Here is a 21439-nt window from a genome sequence, read left to right as displayed (position 1 = left end):
AAATCACAAAGTGAAACTGAAACTCACAAAGCAGCTATACTTCAAAGCCACAATTGGTAGGAAATACATTTAGAGGAAAAATAAATGACCTTATCAAAAGACCACTTTACATCTCTCTGCTGTTAGTGGTATCGTTCTAAACAAAATGACAATGGCAATGTACGCTTTCCAACCATAAAAAAGTTTACCCTATTAAAACATCTGTACCTTAATAATGGAGAAAATCGGCACACAAAAAGCACACATCTTTTTTTTCAAATGACAAGGAGACCATCTAACAGACGCAATTTCTGTCGGTGACCTTCATGACTAAGCAAAGGAATTCTGCATTTGTATTATTAAAGCACGTGTAGAGATTGCATGGATAAGTTATCCTTCAAACTCGAGGTTAGCGTGCTTTTTTTAAAACTAGAGTACGACATGCTATTGACACAAAGGTCTTAGCATATTCCTGCCCATAAAGGTTTAGACATTGAAAGATAATTGGTTTTATTGTCACAGTGGTTGATGTTTTGTGAACCACTGTGTGGGCAGATTTTCCCAAGATGAGCTTGGCATCTCACGTGACCTTTTCTGAACAAAATGCCAGCATGTCATCGAGATCCAAAGACCTGCTTCTTTTAATGAGCACAGAAGCGCTTCAATTAGTTATTCAAATGTTTAAGAAATTAAACAATATGAAAAAACACAGGATCTAGCAACAAAACAAACAAAAAAACTCATTAAAGATAAAAAATAAAAAAAAACATGTTTGATATTTTAATAAGATTAATTTCACATCAATATTTTTTGGGCTCACTGTGCATACAGAGGAAAAAACAAATGTCATAGCTACACGGATGTTATAATTACCACGTTATAATTACTTGGTCTAACAAATTCACTGTTTTAAAAGGGACCTATTATGCAAAATTCACTTTTATATTGTCTTTGAACATAATTATGTGTCCACAGTGTGTGTACACAACTCCCCTACTGTGGTAAAAATCTATCCACTCCGTTTGTTATTTTCCCCATAAATCTGAAACCGTGTTTCAAAATGAGCCGTTCAGGAATATACTCCAATGTGACATCACACTGAAACAGGCCCCGCCCACAACTGACTCCACCCTATTAGTTTAGAACCAAACAATTAATGACTTTATTCTAGGGCTGTACGATTAATCGAAAAATAATCGAAACCGAAATTCAGAACCTCTAACCAACGTATTTTTCCCATGTCGGTTATTTCGGTTTTAGTCAAGTGACTCCGCCCCGTCAGTCACATCAAGTGCAGTTTGCAGGCACACAGAGAGATGCAGGAGCAGTTATCTGTGTTTATAGATGCCCAGAATCACTATAGTAACTGCATGTTTTACACAGTTTATACAGGTAAGTTGATTGCCGTTCTTATAGCCTACGAGCTCACACACACACACACACACACACACACACACACACAGACAACGCGCGCGCGCCCTGAAGGCAGACCTCTTTCACCTGCGTCCTCACAAAGCTCTGTCATTTGTATGTGTTTTAAGGCCTGCCAGTTTGAACATTAAAGCGATTTTAGACCATCAGATGTGTATTATGTTGAACTAATGCCTGATATGGTGACAAACGAACACTCAGACGTGAAGATCGCTCACAGAGAGCAGCGCAGAAACGCAGTGGCAACGCTGTCCTGTGACTAAAGTAAAGTCACTAAAGAAGCTTAGAAACTCAACCGTTATAGGCATATATTTTAATATCTTTGAAGTAAGTACAAACCACAGCTTCATAATGAATAGAGACGGTATGAGTAATTCACACACACACAATCACTCTCTCATTAATGCATTCACATAAATGTAATGCAGGCCTTCTGTGTTAATTTATCTGTATCTGATGTACAAGCAGAAATCTGCCTCATAGACAATAACTGCTGAAAGTAAACCGTTTCCTTTGAAAAAATTTAAATTTAAAATCACAAAGAAATGCACTTTTTCATTAGAAAAAAAAATGGCACCTTTAATAGTATATTTACAGTAAAAACCTTATCAGGAATTTACTCAAAAACCAAAAAAATGGAAAGCAAAAAAAAAAAAAAAAAATGTGTTCATTAATCGTAATCGAGGTAAAATGTTCAATTAATTGAGGTTTTTATTTTTGGTCAAATCGTTACAGCCCTACTTTATTCAACAATTTATTCTCTGCAATGAAGGTCTTACGGGTTTTGAACGACATGAAGGTGAGTAACTAATGACAGAAATATCAGCAAATGATATTTGAGAACTACAGCAGAGATAGATATTGTATGACTTCATTTATGTATCATCATAAGAATAGTGCATGCAAATCATTGTCAATATCTACTTTTATGTTCAGGGACGAAAGAAAGCCTTATCGAAAGTTCCATCCAATCAGTCAAGCTCAGCACACAGATGTCATTCTTACCTCGTACTCCTCTTTAAACCCGTAACCCTGCCCACACTTCATCTGGGTGATGTGTTGGAGCAAGTCTGCCACTCTGATGGCCGGTTGGAACTGGCCGGCCTGGTAGGACATCTCCACCGACTCACAGCCTCCATATGGGTATGTCTGGATGGTCATCGAGGGCTGGGACATCTCACTGTGGCTGCCATCTGTGGAGGAACAATTCAAAATCTTTGAGTACCCATCACCAATGTCCAATTGCCAAAAGGAAGGTTGCTGGTTCCCTTCCCGAGCCGTGAGCAAGGCAACGATCCCTGGGTTGCGCTTCTCTTTGTTTATGGCATAACGCAATGCAAAGAAACTCTACCTGCCCTGCTTATTATTTGCTATTATGAATAAAAATAGTTCTGCAGTGTCCACAGAGCAGCGTGTTTAATGTACAGTTTAACAACCTGTTGAATTTACAATCTTTATAATCTATAAATGTAAAAGCCTTAGGCAAAAATGGAAACACTAGAAGATTGCAGGTTGAACTGCTGGAATTAAAAGTGGGTATCTGTTCCAGACCATCTTTTTCATCAAATTGGATTTTTCCCACTGCTACTAATAATATCAATATTTAAATGACAACCCCAGACTCCACTTGGCAAGATAAACAAATAAAGATGTTTTTTAAAAAAAAGCCCAAGTGTGTTAAATGTAATGACCCTCCTCCAATATACACTGACCAAAAAAAAAAAGTCGCTGTTTGGTTTTAAATAGGCAAATGCTTAAGAGTCTATGATTGGATCATTATTACAGTGATTATTATTGTTTCTAGCATGTTATATGTTTGGCAACAGTTCTTCTAACCCTAATTGATGGAGTGTGTAGCTTTTCATTTCTTAAAATGTAGGACGACGCATCATGGGCATATTCCAGGATGGCAAAGCCAAGATGCATCAGGCTCAAATTGTGAACGAATGGTTTGGGAGAAAGCATGAAGAATCATTTGCACACATGAATTGGCATCTCTATGGGATGATCTGGAGGAGACTTGACAGAGTGCTGGACTCTTGCATTGTCAATACATGATCTTGACCAAAAATGGACGTTGATTAAAATAAATGTCATGATGTTATTTCCATTTCCCATTCATGTGTGAAAATGATGCTCCCTCCAAACCATTCCTTCACAATTTGAGCCTGATGCATCATGACATTGTCATCCTGGAATATGCCCATGATGCGTCGTCCTACATTTTAAGAAATGAGGAGCTACACACTCCATCAATTAGAGTTAGAGGAACTGTTGCCAAATATATAACATGCTAGAAACATAATAATCACTGCAATAAAGATCCAATCATAGACTCCTGAGAATTTTTTTTTTTTTAAATATTTAAAAAAAAAACTTTTTTGGCTGGGCAGTGTATATATGTTTTTTTTGTTCTGCTCATATAGATATGTATATAACCCCTGTACAGAAAAAAAACTAAACATTTTAAATGTGTATAATTCGGTTGTTTTCCGGGTCCAAACGCTCTATCTCATAAGAAAAACAACAAACGGTGCAAATAATATACACACACAATGTGGTGTAATACTACAAAAAAATTATAATCATAACCTTTATCTCCATACCAAAATTCCAGATGGCCAGACAGTGATTCATCTTTTATAAATCGTTAAAATATGAATGTATGTGACGCACAGAGACAGTAAGTATTTAACATTTTTAGCTTTTTAAAATGTTTGATGTTTAATATGAATAAATAGCGCTCATAAACGGCCGTCGATGGCATTCTCAAGTGAAACGAGTTGAGGCTTGGACACATAAACGGCGTTTCTTATGTCACGACTTAACAAGCGGATAGGCTTGATGCGGTAGTCTGTGTTAAACAGTGTTCGGCTGCACAACAATTACATTACTTGCCCGCCACAGCATTGCGCTCCCCCACTATGTTGATTTCTTATAGAAATGAAAAGCATTTAGTTCAGTAGGACAATGGACGCTACAATCATAAACTGAAAGAGCCTGCTCTGCAGGAGTCACAGCACAGTGCAGTCAGAGTTCACCGATCATGTGACCAGAGTAAAGAGAGATGACTGACAAGACAATGGCGGAAAATTCGGTGCGCAACAAATCTTGAAAGTCCTGGTCAAATATCTTATTTTGTAAAATGTGCAGTCAGTACCGCTGCTCTCTATACACAGAGTATGCGGGATTCTGAATTTGAAAGCAAAAGTGAAACGCGAGCACCCACCCGGTGTTATCGGTAATACCGGTGTTGTCACAAGTTGTTAAAAAATGTCCCCGCCGTGACATCCCTAGTAATTTCATATATAACTTTTAGGAGAATGCTAGCTTATAGATGAGCACAAAGCAAACAGAAGTGGACTAAAATACACAACATTTAATTAACCTAGCCAATCACAGCACACAGACACCACATAATCTGTGAAACCGCTCAAAAAATGACAAAGAAAACACAAATATTTGCGGCCTAGGATATCATGTTGCTCTCAAAAAAGCACAGCTTTGTTTACTGTGCACTAATACCTCAATCAAGACCAAACCCCTGAAAGCTCAGCTAAGACCTAGACTACTGTGAGCTATCTCAGCTTCATTCAATCAGACTTCGGTGGACACAATATCCTGAGATGCAGACAGTCCGTCCTCGCAAACTCTTTTATGAGAATAAGACTGGGAAGTAGTTTATTGATGTTAATGAGATCATTAACTAGAGGAAAGGGGGACACAAATGATGGAGAATTTTTTCATATGGCCTCCTTTACAAAGCTAAAGCATCATTCGGATGCACAGAGAGATGGCATATTACTCAACAAATTATTAATGTGGCTATTTGCATCTTAATCGCCTTGAAAATTCATTATACACTTAAACTAATTCTGGGGCTAAAAAATTTATAATCCACACCAAACAACTACGCTTTCGACATGGCAAAATATGAGTAATTTTGCATGACGTGTTAGAGCCGTAGCATTTCTAGCGCCAGAAGCAAAAAGTTGAAAGTATTAGCGGAGACGATGTATTATGAAGAAAACGATTATGCTAGAATAGTAGCTTAGTAGAATAGTAGAAAAGGGCACAAAAAGTAACCCGCAGAGAGATACTGAGACTGCTCAATGAAACTGAACAAGTTCACAACCAGCGCACACACACAATTTAGATCTGACTGATCAGTGCACTTTGACGTTTGTTTAGCCTTCAAAACCTAGTTGGCTGAGTAATGCAGCAAAGAGTTTCGGTTCCCCTTGACTTGGAATGGAAGTCAATGGGATCTGAAACTGTTTGGTTATCAACATTCTTCAAAATATCTTTTATGTTCCATAGCAGAGATAAAGTCAGGAGAGTGTAAAAAAAATGACAGAATTTTAACTGTCCCCTATCTACAAAGACCCATTTTTTTTTTTTTAACAATAAATGGCCCAGTGGATCTCTAAAGAACAGCACCCAACAATGCAATTACACCAAGCCAACAATTAAAGGGGGTCATGAACTGAGAAAGCTTTTGACATATAAGAGGTCATCATACTATAAGAATATCCTGTACGTTTCAGAACTGAAAACTTCCTTGTTTGTCCAAAAACAGCTTTTATTGAAGCCCAGAGAACGACTTGTTGTGGAATGTGCCTATATATGACATAGATCGGTGAAAGACCGCCTCTGCAGAAGAAGATCAACGCCTACTTCATCACTGCAACCGAGGCTCCGCCCACTGGCGTGTTAGTGAGATGATGAGGAGAGAAGAGCGATACAGGACCACTGGACTAAAAATAACATCACCTTCCAAACGATCTGCTAGGAATGTGAATGTCTCAGTTGAGCATTATTTAATGGCATGCGGTACATTTCACTGTGGATTCTTTGGTAAATCAGTTGCAATTTTTTTATCTCTTATTTATTCGTGATAAAGCAGAAATCAGTTGCAATGACGAGATTGCAGCATTCATGCGCTCAACATGTCTGTGATCGACTACAATGATCATCACTGCAACCTTTCATGCCATGATCTAAATATAATGCTATTATCAACACTTGACAATTAGTTAACCTTGAGAGCTGTAATAGTAAAAACGTCCTAAAAGTTTACACTGAAGTCTCACAGCAGCCAATCACAGCAGTGGGCATTTACACTGAAGTCTCACAGCAGCCAATCACAGCAGTGGGCGTTTACACTGAAGTCTCACAGGAGCCAATCACAGCAGTGGGTGTTTACACTGAAGTCTCACAGTGGCCAATCACAGCAGTGTGCGTTTACACTGAAGTCTCACAGCAGCCAATTACAGCAGTGGGCGTATACACTGAAGTCTCACAGTGGCCAATCACAGCAGTGGGCGTTTACACTGAAGTCTCACAGCAGTGGCCGTTTACACTGAAGTGTCACAGTGGCCAATCACAGCAGTGGGCGTTTACACTGAAGTCTCACAGTGGCCAATCACAGCAGTGGGCGTTTACACTGAAGTCTCACAGCAGTGGCCGTTTACACTGAAGTGTCACAGTGGCCAATCACAGCAGTGGGCGTTTACACTGAAGTGTCACAGCAGCCAATCACAGCAGTGGGCGTTTACACTGAAGTCTCACAGCAGCCAATCACAGCAGTGGGCGTTTACACTGAAGTCTCACAGTGGCCAATCACAGCAGTGGGCGTTTTCACTGAAGTCTCACAGTGGCCAATCACAGCAGTGGGCGTTTACACTGAAGTCTCACAGCAGCCAATCACAGCAGCGGGCGTTTACACTGAAGTCTCACAGTGGCCAATCACAGCAGTGGGCGTTTACACTGAAGTCTCACAGCAGTGGCCGTTTACACTGAAGTGTCACAGTGGCCAATCACAGCAGTCGGCGTTTACCATAGCTTTCAACATTGAACATTGAAAATAAGGGAGATTTCCCGGAATCCATCCACAAAATAAGGGATTTTTTTTACACGATTCTTACCCACAAACTTAAAAAAAAGATTCTAAAGAGTTTATAACTACACAAAATATTTTGATTTTGGCCGTCAGCGTCCTGATCCATCATTGCACATCACACTCATCTACTCTACTCTCCTTGAAGTTTACTTCCCACTACTTTTTCCCTCTTCCTCCCGCCCGCGGCTGCAACTGTCTTCTTCTTCTTCGATAGTAGCCTAAGCCAGTGTTTCCCAACCTTTTTTCAGTCATTTTATCATACGTTACGCTAGGGCTGTAACGGTACAGATTGCTCACGGTTCGGTTTGTATCACGGTTTTTGGTTCACTGTTTCGGTATGGTTCAGTATTTGCTATGTTCAGGGAAAAAAGGACTACTGTCAAATAAAAAAAAGAAAATAATAAGAACAAATCATTTAAATACAAGCAGCAGCACAAATAAATACTATCGAGCAAAGATACTAATAAAATAAACTATGCTTTTCAGGTTTTTCAGGTACGTCTAACATTAGTTTTCAGGTACAGAAATTGATCAAATGTAAAATAACATTGCATATTTGACTGTATAAATTAAAGATTAATCCTATTAAACTTACAAAAGCTATTCAATCAAGAGCAGTGAGTGATGCCCTTGTCTTTTGTTTGACATTAAACAGACAGCTGTAAAGGCTACTGCCCCTTTAAGACCTCGGAAATGCGTCGTCTTTTCTGGACTGTATAAAGCTTACTTAAGCCATATACAGACTATGTCTGCTAGAATACTCATCAATATGTTGACATACTTTTTGCGTGAGTTTGTCCGTTCAAGAGCAAGACTTGAAAGAGAACTCAATATTTGCGCGCTGAGAGACGTGTGCGCGCTCTCGGATGAGTGCACAGACAAATTTTCTCACAGTGCGCGCGACTTCTCATTCACGTCTTCTGGCACTAAACCAGATAGTTGCGTGTTCTGAGTTAACACAATCAGAACGTAAAGATAAGGGATATTTTACGGGAAAATACTAAAACGGGAAGACAGCGGGAAAAGAGCTAAAATACGTGAGAAACCCGGAAAAAACGGGAGGGTTGACAGCTATGGCGTTTACACTGAAGTGTTACAGTGGCCAATCACAGCAGTGGGCGTTTACACTGAAGTCTCAGAGCAGCCAATCACAGCAGTGGGCGTTTACACTGAAGTCTCAGAGCAGCCAATCACAGCAGTGGGCGTTTACACTGAAGTCTCACAGCAGTGGGCGTTTACACTGAAGTCTCACAGTGGCCAATCACAGCAGTGGGTGTTTACACTGAAGTCTCAGAGCAGCCAATCACAGCAGTGGGCGTTTACACTGAAGTCTCACAGCGGCCAATCACAGCAGTGGGTGTTTACACTGAAGTCTCAGAGCAGCCAATCACAGCAGTGGGCGTTTACACTGAAGTCTCACAGCGGCCAATCACAGCAGTGGGCGTTTACACTGAAGTGTCACAGCAGACACGCCCCTTCAAACAGAATCAGATCAAAGGCTAAAATCAGGGTAGGAAAAATGTCTTTTATTTCTAAATGATGACAATTTTTGAAGTAAAAAAATCATACTAACATTATAAGAGCACCCCAAGAAACATTATAAAACAATAAAACAATGCAGTGCATGAGCCCTTTAAAGCCAACAGCCAAACAGTCTCAAGTGAGAATGCATAGCATTTTAAGCTTAAAAGTAAGACATAGTCCAATAGAAGAATTTATCTTTTCTTCAAAAACTTCTAGTATAAAATTGTGCACAAAACCATCATACTTAAACACACCAAGTCATGATATTTATATTGGACTAGGAAAATTCATAGTGGAAAAATATGTGCTTATGACTTACAGTAGATGGCAACATACAAACAATAGGAGAAAATAAAGAGTGCGCGATAGAGAAGTAAACACTAGAGAATCTAAGGTCTATCAATTTACTGCCCCGCGTTCTGCCTTTCTCTTTCCCTCTATCGCGATCAATTTTTTCTTAATTAATAATTCATGTGTTTTTGTCTCAGCAGCATGAAGCGAATCCCAAAGTGGCGGCCCAGTGGGTGTATTATGTTGTTAAAACAACGCGTCTGCCACATCCAACCCAGAGAAATATCGAAGACCTCCTGCTCTAGAAACAAAAGGTCAGCTGAACATTGTAGATGATCTTATATGTGTAGTTTATGGAAATACTGCTTTTAGTTTTGAATGATGAGTTCTGACAGTTATGAGTTGAGACAGTGTAGCTCATCAGTAAATTACACTAAACCATTAGCAGATTCTACTGTGTGAGGCCATATGGGATTTGTTTATTCCTACAAACACCTTAGGATGATGGGAACATTAAACCCATGTCCAAAAACCCATATGGAACAAAGAATATACATACTGAACAAGATTCTTATACGTCCTTCCTTGAAGGTAAAGTGTGTAATTTCTGTCCCAAACAGTAAAACATAAAATTTTCTGAAAAATCTTTATTCATTAATAATGTTTTACATTGAAAAAAGTCACATCTTCTGAACAAACGTTTGTGACTTGCCTGGGTAACCGCTATCCATGTGCATGAAAGTACACAGAAGAATATTTCTTTCAACATTTCTTTTTCTGATAATACTCAGTGAGATGTGATTCATACCGGCCAAAAAATGCATTTGGATATTTTAGATTTATCTACTTCTCTACAAGATCAAAGTCTCGTTCTAATATATTGAACATCTGCACAAATGTACATTCTCTTTGTAACACAATGTTCTCTCTGCATTGCTCGCAGGTGCAAAAACATAAGTTTGAAATGATGAAACAATATAAATACTGCTCAAAATAAATGCAAAAAAAGGTAGCAAGAGATTGTGTGGCTTTGAAACTTGTGATGTGATGAACGTTCCTCTGCTAGGACAGCTTTGTGATCTTGAGGAGAACTGACTTCATCCAATGAAAAATATAAAATAAGAATCATCGATCTGAGAGATGTAAAGATAATGTGTTTGGTGGACAACTCAATATTACAATGCGTGTATTGGACTATTATTAAGCTATAGGACATATATATCGAGTGAAAGAGAGAGAGAGAGATGTATGTCAAGTAACACAGGTAATTTTCTCATCTCAGGCCTGTTCCATCTCATAATGGCGTCTTTTATTTGAGCATGAACTCTTTGTGCATGAACACTGCATTACGTTGCATTCAGACGTAAACAGCTAAAATCACATTAAAGATGAATCATCGGCATGCACGATTACATTGTGATAAACTACTATGGTGTTTGCCATTAACAATAATTACCTGACAAGTCACAATAAAGCACAGGTGACTCAATAATGACATTGCAAATTACTTTCGAATGTCATATGTGAATGTCTTGTGTGGCTGTGCAGGGTTTACATGTGCTGTCAGGTAAAAAAATTAATTATTATTTGCAAAATATTATAATAAGCATTACCACGGGCATTGTTGCATCACATAAAATATGCACTCTGAGGCTTTGCTATGTCCTTGGCTACAAATGCCAACAATGCACGTCTCATTTGTGTCTATTTTTTATATTTTTAAGCTCTTGTGAGCTATGAAAGAGCAACCTTTGAACAATGTTATTGCGCTGAATGTCATTACGCTGAGTTAAGCTGGAGTTGTCAGGCGTCTTTCAGCTAACCAGCCGAATCCAGCCCGTCCCTTAGAGGGTTATCCATTTCCAACCTCTAAAACTATTGTTTCTCCATGAAACAGAACCCTTGACTCTCTCTCTTTCCATTCCATTCGTTTCTATCGATCCTACAGATATCCACACTCCACTACAACATCTAAATCTTTCAGTCTTTATCTTGCTCTAATACACTGCACATGCCCCTTTCTCTACCATTATCCTTTCTTTCTAACACAATGTCCTCTCTCACAGGCGCAAAAAAACGTTCGCCAACTCATCAGATGCATTGATGATCATCATCTCGGCGTGGATTACTGGAGAAATGATTTTAAGAAACAGTCGCCTCGAGTCCTCCCTGACAGTTCCTGTATGTGATTACCAAGGCTTTCACCCCGCAACATGATCAATAACCTGTAAATGAACTGGAAGCCTCACATTATAGGCAGGTTTATAAATGATTAGGGACCGTCAGTCTTTCTCGACCTCGTAATCTCAGCGACATCGTTTCGGCAGGGAGCATCTCCAGAACAGAAATATGACCGTCTCCGCTCGGAGCGAGTGATGGTGTCTGTAAAACAGAATGAAAAGGCCTTCTCCCTCATTTAATGCCCCATTCTTTTATCTGCACGGGTGGCTGTATTTCCTGCTATCTTCTCTCCATCTCACTATCTTTACCCTGCACTCCATTTCACCTCTTCGATTCTTCTTTACACAATCCCTTCTTTTTACAGTGATTGTTAGACACTAGAATCCATTCAACTGTTGTTTTGTAGATAATTTCAATCTTAGTTGTGCTTTCTTTCTATTCCTTTTTAAATAAACCTTTTTTTTTTTTTTTTTACTTTTAAAGCAATTCAAGTCAACATGAAATGGCATTTGAAACCCATTTTACTGCTGTGACATATTGAAACATGATATACAATGGGGGAAAAGCAGGCCAAGATATGATTTTACCCAACAGAATCGCCTGAAATAGAAAGTAATTTCATAGGCAAAGCAATTATATTTGAATAAAAAACACTTTATGTGGAACAACATGCACTGATGAATTGTGCACAATAAAACTAGGAGTGTGTATTAAGAATGTATTAAAATTAGAATTTGATTTAAACTGAAAACGACTGCATCATTCGAATTTGTGATTGGTAATTTCTTCTTTTCTATTTAATCATCTATAGCAAAGACGTCAGATTTACAAAGCCGATGCACTCATATTACTATGAAAGTAGAAAGTGCAGAATAAATGCAGAATAAATCCCGCCTCCTAAATAAAAGAGCCAATCACTGATTGGTAAAGTCATCGAGTCAAAAAATGCATTTATTTGTCATGATTTGAGCATTTAGAAAAAATGTATGCTACAGTTGTTGACAGATTAATCGTAAGCTTGGTGAACAGCTTTGGAAAATTTGATGTTTCCCATTTTCAAAATAGGAGCTGTAATTGCATGACTGAAAAAACTGCTCGGGAGGCATTTCAAAGATGGCCGCCGAGTGAAATTACTTGCCTTAAAAGGACTTCGTCTAGAGCCATAATGATTATGTTTTGACTCCTGTGCACAGCAATGCACAAGCAAAATGCACTGAAAACACTATAATACCGTTAAAAAGTTCAGGGTCTTTTATTCAATATTTTTATTCAAGACTTTTACTTTGTTACAAAAGACAATTATATTTCAAAATAAGTGCCTTTTTTAAACTTTCCTGAAGTTCCTGAACTGTCACAGAATAAAATAAAATAAAAGAATAAGTAACAAAATATTCTATTTATACTAAGTCAAAACAGCATTTTCTTAGCGATGTGGTAGTGAAAATAACGATAGATTCAATTTACACTATGTAAAATAGTATTTTCTTGGCAATAAGTGTAAATAGTAGTTAGACACTACTTATAATGAGTGGCAGATACTGTTTGCACCTCAGTCTTGTTGTACATTAAACGGCATGCAATAGTAACAACAGTGTAAATAATTATATTTATTAAAATTGTTAAATGGATGCTGCCATATTGAGACAATAGAGCCCTCCTTACACCTACCCCGACTCTAAACACGTTGGACAGTTTATTTCCACTTTTCGAATATTTTCTTCATTTTTATTGAAGATAAATACCTTTCCGTCCGATCTGATATGTGATGGGACAAGGGAGAAGAGCGAGTTCGGCAAAAGGCGGATTGGGTCGAACAGGTCAAAAAAAAAATTGCCACATGCCTTACCCCTATACTTGCTACCTTTGACAATCCAGCGTTTTCCGTAATTTTGTCTGGCCCAACCAAACGTCAGTGGGCGGAGTTAGTATAAATAGCCTCTGTCAACAAACCGGGCTATTTGCACCTAGTGTAAATTGATGCTCCGTATGTGAATATTTATACAGAAACAAATAAAAAACATTTAATTTACCAACAACTTCAACACTACTTTGGCTTGCGAGTGCCTAGTATTTTCTTTAGCATATCTTTTGACGTCCCAGAGTTCCACTTGTATTATTTTCCTCTGATCTATTCCTTTCTTCCTCCATCCAAATCCTCCATAAACTCCCTCTCACTGCAGTCATCTCTAATCCTCCATCACTCCCAACTGCGCTCCCTCAATCTCAGATTTTCTACTCTTATTTACCTGATCAACCCTTGGCATCACTGGGTCAGGTTGGGATGAATCTCTCCAACAGTTGCTTTGAATGTAAAGTATGATTGATGTATATATCTCAGTCCAAATTTACTGCTTCAATTGATAAATGCCAGAATCAACTATAATGCTTGATGTTTTTTTCCACTTTGCTCTCTCTTTCTTCCTTTCATATACCGCTTGTGCGATCAACTCGCACTAAGCAAACCATCTCCACCTTCATAACCTCTGTAAATATGTTTGCTGTCAGTGGTTTATTGGCGTTGAGTGCGCATGTGTATGAGGGAGTCACAGTTTCCATCTTAAAACGAGAGTTTTCAAACTCCTACCAGAAGCTGTCTGGATCAGAGGTGCATGTTTTGAGACCCCTGCATCTGAGCCTTTTAGAGTGAACCTTTGAAATGAGCTTTCGGACTGACTCTAAGCCCTGAGCCCACCAAGATATCTATCAGAAATCCCTTTTCAAAAGCCGCCTGTAAAGAACGCTTTCAATATCTTCTGAAGAATGAGTAAAGGATGAAGCTTTACGTGACCAGGAAAAACTTGAAAATGTCAGCAGTGGAGCTGAAATACTGTAGTTTACTGTAGCTACTAAAGTGAGTCCCTGGTATGTTTTCATTCATCACATGTTTGTCAGTGGAGGCCACATAAAATGGCGGGGTTTTGCTATACATTTGGGACATTACTGTTTGATTTTACAACGAAATGTTGTAAACTGCCACTTTGTGCTGCTGAGATTAAGAACGGGAAATGATAAGTAATGATGAAAAATAATGATAACTGGAAACACAAGGAGGAAAACATGCAAGGTGGTAAGCAAGCTAAAGCTAGAAAGAAAGAAAACAAGAAACATACAAATGAATGTTCAAATGAAAAAAAGAGGGAGGGAGGGAGGAAGGACAAACAAATACATTAACAAATGCATAAGACAAAAAGGAAAGAATAGAAGAAAGGGATGAACAAAATTATTAATTAAAAAAATGAACTAAAAATGAATGTAAGGGAGGAAGGATGGATGTAATTAAGGAAGGAAGGAAGGAATGCAGGAAGAAAATAAATAAAGAAGGAAGGAAGGAAGGACAAACAAACAAATACATTAACAAATTAATAATAGAAGACAAAAAGGAAAGAATAGAAGAAAGAAAGGATGGATGGATGGATGGATGAATGAATGAATGAATAAGAAAGAAAGAAAGAAAGAAAGAAAGAAATGAATGAACAAAGAAAGAAAGATAAAAGAACACAAATTAGTGAATGAAACAACAAACAAACAAAAGAAATGAAGAAAAAACAAATGGATAAACAGAAAAATGAAAGGAAGAAAACAAATGAATGAATTAACAAGTTAATGAAAGAACAAAAAAAATCAAAGATGGATGGATGGATATGTGTTTATTATGAGCTATTGCCATTGACTGTGAAATGGTCAAACTGTCTTTGAAAAGACGTGTGTGTGTGTGTGTGTGTGTTGTCACACACCAATCTACCAAATCTGAAAATTAGCATTCCAACAGCGAACGATCGGATTCAAATCACTTTCCACACATTGGGATATAAACACAGACTTTGTTTGAACTGACAGAGGGCTTTCATTCCTCTAATCTTGCTCAGCGTGGGACGGACGCATCAGCGTGAGGACGCCGCCGACGCTTCACTTAAACCACATTTAACTGCCGCAAAATTACAAGCTGCAATTAGTTCGATCGGATGGGAGCGAAAGTCTACAGCTCCTGCGTTTGACTTCAAAGGTCAATGTTATGATCTTTCATCATCTAAACCCATACTTTATGACTCAGAGATGTTTCACAAATACACACGCACGTTTGGAGCGGAACCGCTAGCGATTCGCCTCTGAATATTCATATTGTCTAAGATCAGCTTCCTCCTACATTCAGATCTAAAGATACAGGCTTTAACGTAATCCACATCTGTAGAACTGAACAGCGTGATTTATAGTAAGAGGAGGATGAAAAGTGTCTTACCTATAGATGCTGTGGCAGGGACCGGCTCCTTAGAAACTGCAATTAAAAACAGAACAAAACTCAAACCCAAGTTTGCTTTGACACAAATGCCACACAGCTATTGTTATAGAGCATTTGCTTTCTGTGAAGGGCCTGCTGATACATAGTAAGGTTCAAACCTACCCAGCAAGCAATTTTGTGTTTAAAAGACGTCTCATAGCCGTCCAAACACAGCCCTGACGTCTAGGCTAAAACCAGGCAAAATGTGGGCTGTCAGTGAAAATTTTATACACGTCTAACCATAGCCCAAGAATAGACTAGCCATCAAGAACATGAACATGACAAAGAAATGAAACCAAACACCTTGTAATCACTGTTGACTTTGCTTACATGATGGAATATCAAACATCTCGCAAGTTATTTTGGCAAAAACGACATTCAAGGTTATTTTGGGTAGAAGTGGGTTACTCATAGCCGGACTATATCAGGTCAAGTTAACTGAGACGGTGAAATGACGGCTATTGCTTTCTGGGTACAACCTTTTGTTTACAGTCCAGGTTTTAAGATTGAACATTGGTCTGGGGAGTCTCTGTATTTTCTCCTGCACAAGAGGCGTGATCAACAGGCATAAGTTCAAATGACTCTGTACACAATTGGATAGTCCTTCAACCAATCAGACCACAGGAGGCATGATCAACGGGCATAGTTCAAATGACTGTACGCAATTGGATAGTCCTTCAACCAATCAGACCACAGGAGGCATGATCAACGGGCATAGTTCAAATGACTCTGTTACCACCAAGGCAGTGCTGCTGCTAGTTTGGAGCCAGAGCCTAGTTTCAAATCGGTTCTTTGTGTTTCCACACCCGAGTGTTTTCCAGCTCCGAGCCAGGAAAAGTGGTTCTTAAGTAGCACCAAAACATTGCTGGGCTAGAAGTAAGAACTGATTATGTCTGGCGCTGGGGGCGGGGTCAACAAGACGAACACAAACTTGAGATCCGCCATTTTTTTAAATAGAAGCTAATGGAGCTAACAGTTGCTGCTCTTTTGTAATCTCTGTTTATACAAATTACGGCGAACTGCATGAATGCGTTGGATTCGCTGTGTTTTGATGCCGATGTAGGATCGTAAAGCCATGTGAATCAATAGTAAGGCAACGTTTGCATTGTTGATGGAAGGCTTGTTCGCAGCGGTGCTGTGCAGACCGATCGCCGTATGAAAACGAGAGCATACGACTCCTTATGCTTTTGATTCACTCATGCGTTTTTTTAATATCATATGTGGATCATCTGCGCAGCGCAGATGCATCTCGAACAAGCCTGGAGTGTTTGTGTTTCCCGCTGCCTCGCTAGAGTTGCTGAGAAAGATGAGACATATACAGTGACGTAAGACCTGGCTCGGTTGTGGCTCTCAGCATGTGGAAAAGCAAACGGTTCTTAGAAGGCTCCTTCAGTCGAACCAATATGAACTGGGACTAGCACTGGCTCTGAACTAGCACCCGGTTCATTCTGGTGGAAAAGGGATATGAATGCAATTGGATAGTCCTTCAACCAATCAGACCAACGATCCATCGCTTCTCTATCCGTCATTGTGTTAAACCTGCCAATCGCGCTCCAGGTGGATAAGCCGGTTTGTGATTGGTCCCCGCGAATTTGTAACAGAAGCAGGATAGAAATATGTACAGGTTTCCAGCCTGAGCTGCAGGGCGAAATCAAATCGCCGGCAGATCGGGCTGGGTTTACCCAGTCTAACATTAACCTATTGTCAACACAGAACACTACATACCTGAGTAGTAAGAGTTGAGGAGGGTTTTGCTCTGGAGGGCTTTACCCTGGATGGAGAACGAGCATGGAGAGGAGGAGGCTGGGAAAGAGAGAGGAGAGCACTTAGACAATTGCTTTACATACACAGCGTTTTAAAACACCATATCATATCTAGATTAATAGCAGTGCTGCATTTTCCCAGTGTCAGTGAAAGCAGAATACTGCAAAAGAGACAGATATCTCCCTAATAAACTGCATCATGCTGTAGTCAGCAAGACCTTTAAATGCCATGACTATTTTGAACATATCCTAGATCAGTATCTGGTTTTCTAAACGATGTCTGATTTTTGAAGACTCACACCCTGCAGGACTTGTTGAAAGTCACAAAAACACACTCCGAGCATCACACACTCCAGTAAACTTCCTTTACTCTTCTCCACTGGAGCCCAAATCCATTTTACTTTCTATTTTAATCACCCATCACTCCAGATCTCCATTTACACAAATCCCCATGTCTCACATGTGTCGGCGCATACGCATTCACTCACATAAGGATCTCTACAGAAAGTGCTTTCACAGCAAAAGCTCATGGGCCAGTGAGGTGAGCTCGAGAGCGTCTGAATGAAAGAAGCGCAGAAGGTTAGATGCAGGTGTCTCTGTGTTCATTTAAATGGTAATACAGCTAAAATGCTGAGTGTGTAGGCTGGGAGAGCTATGATCTCTATCTCACACATCTTACACAGAATCATCTTTAAAAAGCCCTGATACAAAAAAAATAAAATGTGTGATTGTAGCTGTGGAGCCAGTGAGAGGAAGGTCTGGATATAAATGAGAAAAAATGTCAGTTACAATGAGAGATATAAAGGCCCACAAGAATTTGGTGCCTGGATTGGAAGACCCGTCATTCACAAAATTCTATTCTCTACTCCAAAGATTTTCCTCCTGGAATCAATGCAAAAGCAGTTGATTCCACCTGGTTATGCACACAGTAAAAATATAAAACTCATAGTATAATCAACTGGAACAAAAACACAGTAAAGCCAGCTGTGGACTAACAGTTAGTACACATGGTCTGACATGTTAAAGCAACCAATGAAGTAAAACAAAAAAACAAAAAAAAAAGAACTTTGATTAGTCTATATTTAATACCTTTTGTGATTTCAAGATCATGAGAAAAATAGGATGTGCACTGCAAAAATAAAGCTAAAAATAAAATTAAGCAAAATAAGTACATCCATTTTCTTAATCATATTTTGTTTTGTTTTCCAGTAAAAAATATTTAAACATATGACAGGAAATCTTAATTCAATATATATCCACTGAAGAAACGTTTTAGGGCCAACGTTTTATTTAAACATATCTCAGCACTAAAGATACCGAAACTCAATTAATGCTTTAATAACCTCTCGTCTCGACTACTGTAATTCACTTCTTATTGGGCTGCCCGCTAGAACAATCACTAGACTACAATATGTACACAATTCTGCTGCCAGAGTCATCAGTCAAGTCAAGAAATCTGATCACATCACCCCTTTGCTCTATAAACTACATTGGCTACCTGTTCCAGTCCGCATCCAGTATACAATTCTATTGTTAACTCTTAAAGGGTTAGTTCAGAAGCTTCGAAGCGTTATGAATCAGTGAGTCGAATCATGATTCGGATCGCGTGTCAAACCGTTAAACTGCTGAAATCACGTGACTTTGGTGATCCAAACTGCTGAATCGACTCACTGATTCATAACGCTTCGAAGCTTCATGATGCCTTGTTTTGAAACTGGTCATCACTATATAAGTCGTTATTTAGTTTTTCTTTGCGCACAAAAACTATTCTCGTCGCTTCATAAAGTTATTGTAGAACCTGCACTGTAGTGAGATGAACTTTGTAACAACGTCTTTAGTGCCTTTTATGGGTCTTGAGTGTGTAAAGTAAATTGTGCCAATGGAGGCCTTTCAGAGCCATCGGATTTCAACTAAAATATCTTCATTTGTGTTCTGAAGATGAACGGAGGTCTGACGGGTGTCGAACGACATGAGGGGAAGTCATTAATGACAGAATTTTCATTTTTGGGTGAACTAACCCTTTAAATATCTTCATGGACTTTCTCCCCATTATTTATCTGAACTTCTGCACTGTTATTCTCCTCCTCGTTCTCTCTCTGGTCATCTGACTTAAAACTGCTTACTGTACCTCGGTTCCGTCTTTCAACTATGGGTTGATCATTCAGTGCTGTGGCCTTGAAACTCTGGAATTCTCTCCCTCTTACTCTTCGTGACACTTCTACTAGATCTTCATTCAAATCTCAACTAAAAACATATATTTTCTTACAGTATTTCCAACCCTCCTCTACTAAGTGTTCTGCTGTTTTTTTGTTTAGTTTTTTTCTCACTGTATATTTGTATATCTATGTTCTATATTGATGCTGTGTATGTGTTATTTTCTTGTACAGCGACCTTGAGCTTGGGAAAGGCGCTATATAAATAAAACGTATTATTATTATTACTATTATTATTATTATTATTATTATATCTAAACAGGGCAAATTAGCATGAGAGCGCAATTCCAAAAAAGCACAGATGGGAGTGGAAAGTACGACGCAGCCAGATCATCTCCATGATGACCAACACAATCTACCAAGAGCAGCGACAATTAGCATGTGGTTTTTTAGACATGCTTTTTTTGGGCGGTAAATAATGGCGCAAACACCAATAACATTGATGAGTGCAAACCTTAGTAAATCACCTTGATTGATCGTTTAAATACTCTCCTCCCATAAATTTTGCGTCTGAAAGGGAAACTCTTAAAACATGCATATGCAATAAGATCAGCTGCAGAAATAACTCTGTCCACGACTTTTCAGCGCTAATTTATCGCTGTGTGTCTTTAGTAAATCCTGAGTAGTTTTTTTAACAGCAAAAGAGAGCTTGCGTTGATGCAAGCTGTTAGTAAAAATGGCCCTCAATATTATAAGAGTATGAACATTTATATTTTTCTGGGAAAAAAAGGACAAAATATTGATTAAGAAAATTATTTTTACAGATAAAAATCAGAAGAAAAAAAATATCTTGCAATTTGCAATTCCAACAGAAATTACCAGCTGTAGCTTTAAAGTTTTAGATGAAAGTGATAGTGTATCACTAGGCATTTGACACTACTTTTTTTCTTAAAGCTTACAAAAACAGCAATTATGAGCTGGGCTGACTTCTAGATGTTTTTTTTCACCAACACCACAGCTGAGATTCATGTCTATAATAAAGAGCTTGCACTTGTGCAATAATACTGACTCTCAGACCATTAGATAAACAACAGACTCCAATTACTCCGCGCCTGTAATGATCCGAAATAAACATACCAAATAAACTGCATTTGCACATCAACTGACCAATGACATTCAGAAGAACTGAGAAACACAAAACATGCAGAACACATTGCCAATCAGTGTTGATTTTAAAGGAAATAAATGTGGTCATTATGCATAATGACATTCTCTCTCTCTCTCTCTCTCTCTCTCTCTCTGCATCTTGCTCTTAATCTCTGTTGCCTCCTCTTCTTCCAGCTCCATTCAAATTATTCTGTACACAAAGGCCACAGTGACATTTTGTGCAGAAAGCGACTCAGAAAGACCCATCCTAATTACAGCCCCTTCTCAGCATGCCAGAGCCCACTTAAAACTGAGAATGAAAGCATGAGAAAGAAAAAAAGCCTAGTCCAAATGCCACTTGCTATTCTTCTCTAGCGCCTCTTAAAGCACCACGTCAATAGCCAAGTCTCTTGTTATGTAGAACGCTTCGGTCCATGCTGTTTAGTGACAAAATAGCTCTCTGCAGTTAGCGATGCTCAGATCTGTGAATGGCAGGTGTGAGATGCTGGCGTTCCATCATTTGGTTTCCTGACGGACGCTTAGTACAGACAATCAAGGAGAACGGGGAGTTGAGTTGAGTTAAAATGACAGATTGCTGACCCCTTTTGACACCTTTTAGGGCTTCCCGAGCTCATCACCGTGATGGTGGGACGTGCAGGAGGTTTGTGTGATTGCAGTAATGAGTCCTGGGATTGCGCACACACACTGTGGTGCTTCAGACGGTCGTGGTATTTGGAGGAACGTGGCTATTTTACGACCTTTGGACTTTGACTTTTGAGATTAGTTGAAAAGA

General features: G+C 38.9%; 1 protein-coding gene across 1 annotated transcript in view; it reads right to left on the bottom strand.

Moving 5' to 3' along the window:
- The window catches only part of ptprt (protein tyrosine phosphatase receptor type T), a gene marked incomplete at its 5' end in the record, with an annotated part of 383008 nt that overhangs the window by 56284 nt on the left and 305285 nt on the right, over window positions 1–21439 (bottom strand). The window contains 3 exons of the mRNA XM_079841650.1: window positions 2416–2603; window positions 15546–15581; window positions 17310–17387. Of these exons, the coding sequence (XP_079697776.1) occupies window positions 2416–2603; window positions 15546–15581; window positions 17310–17387 (302 nt within the window). The remainder of the gene's footprint in view (window positions 1–2415; window positions 2604–15545; window positions 15582–17309; window positions 17388–21439) is intronic.

This window comes from Gobio gobio (assembly GCF_949357685.1).
Source record: "Gobio gobio genome assembly, chromosome: 17".
Classification (NCBI taxonomy): domain Eukaryota; kingdom Metazoa; phylum Chordata; class Actinopteri; order Cypriniformes; family Gobionidae; genus Gobio; species Gobio gobio.
This window is presented reverse-complemented; position numbering and strand designations above follow the sequence as displayed.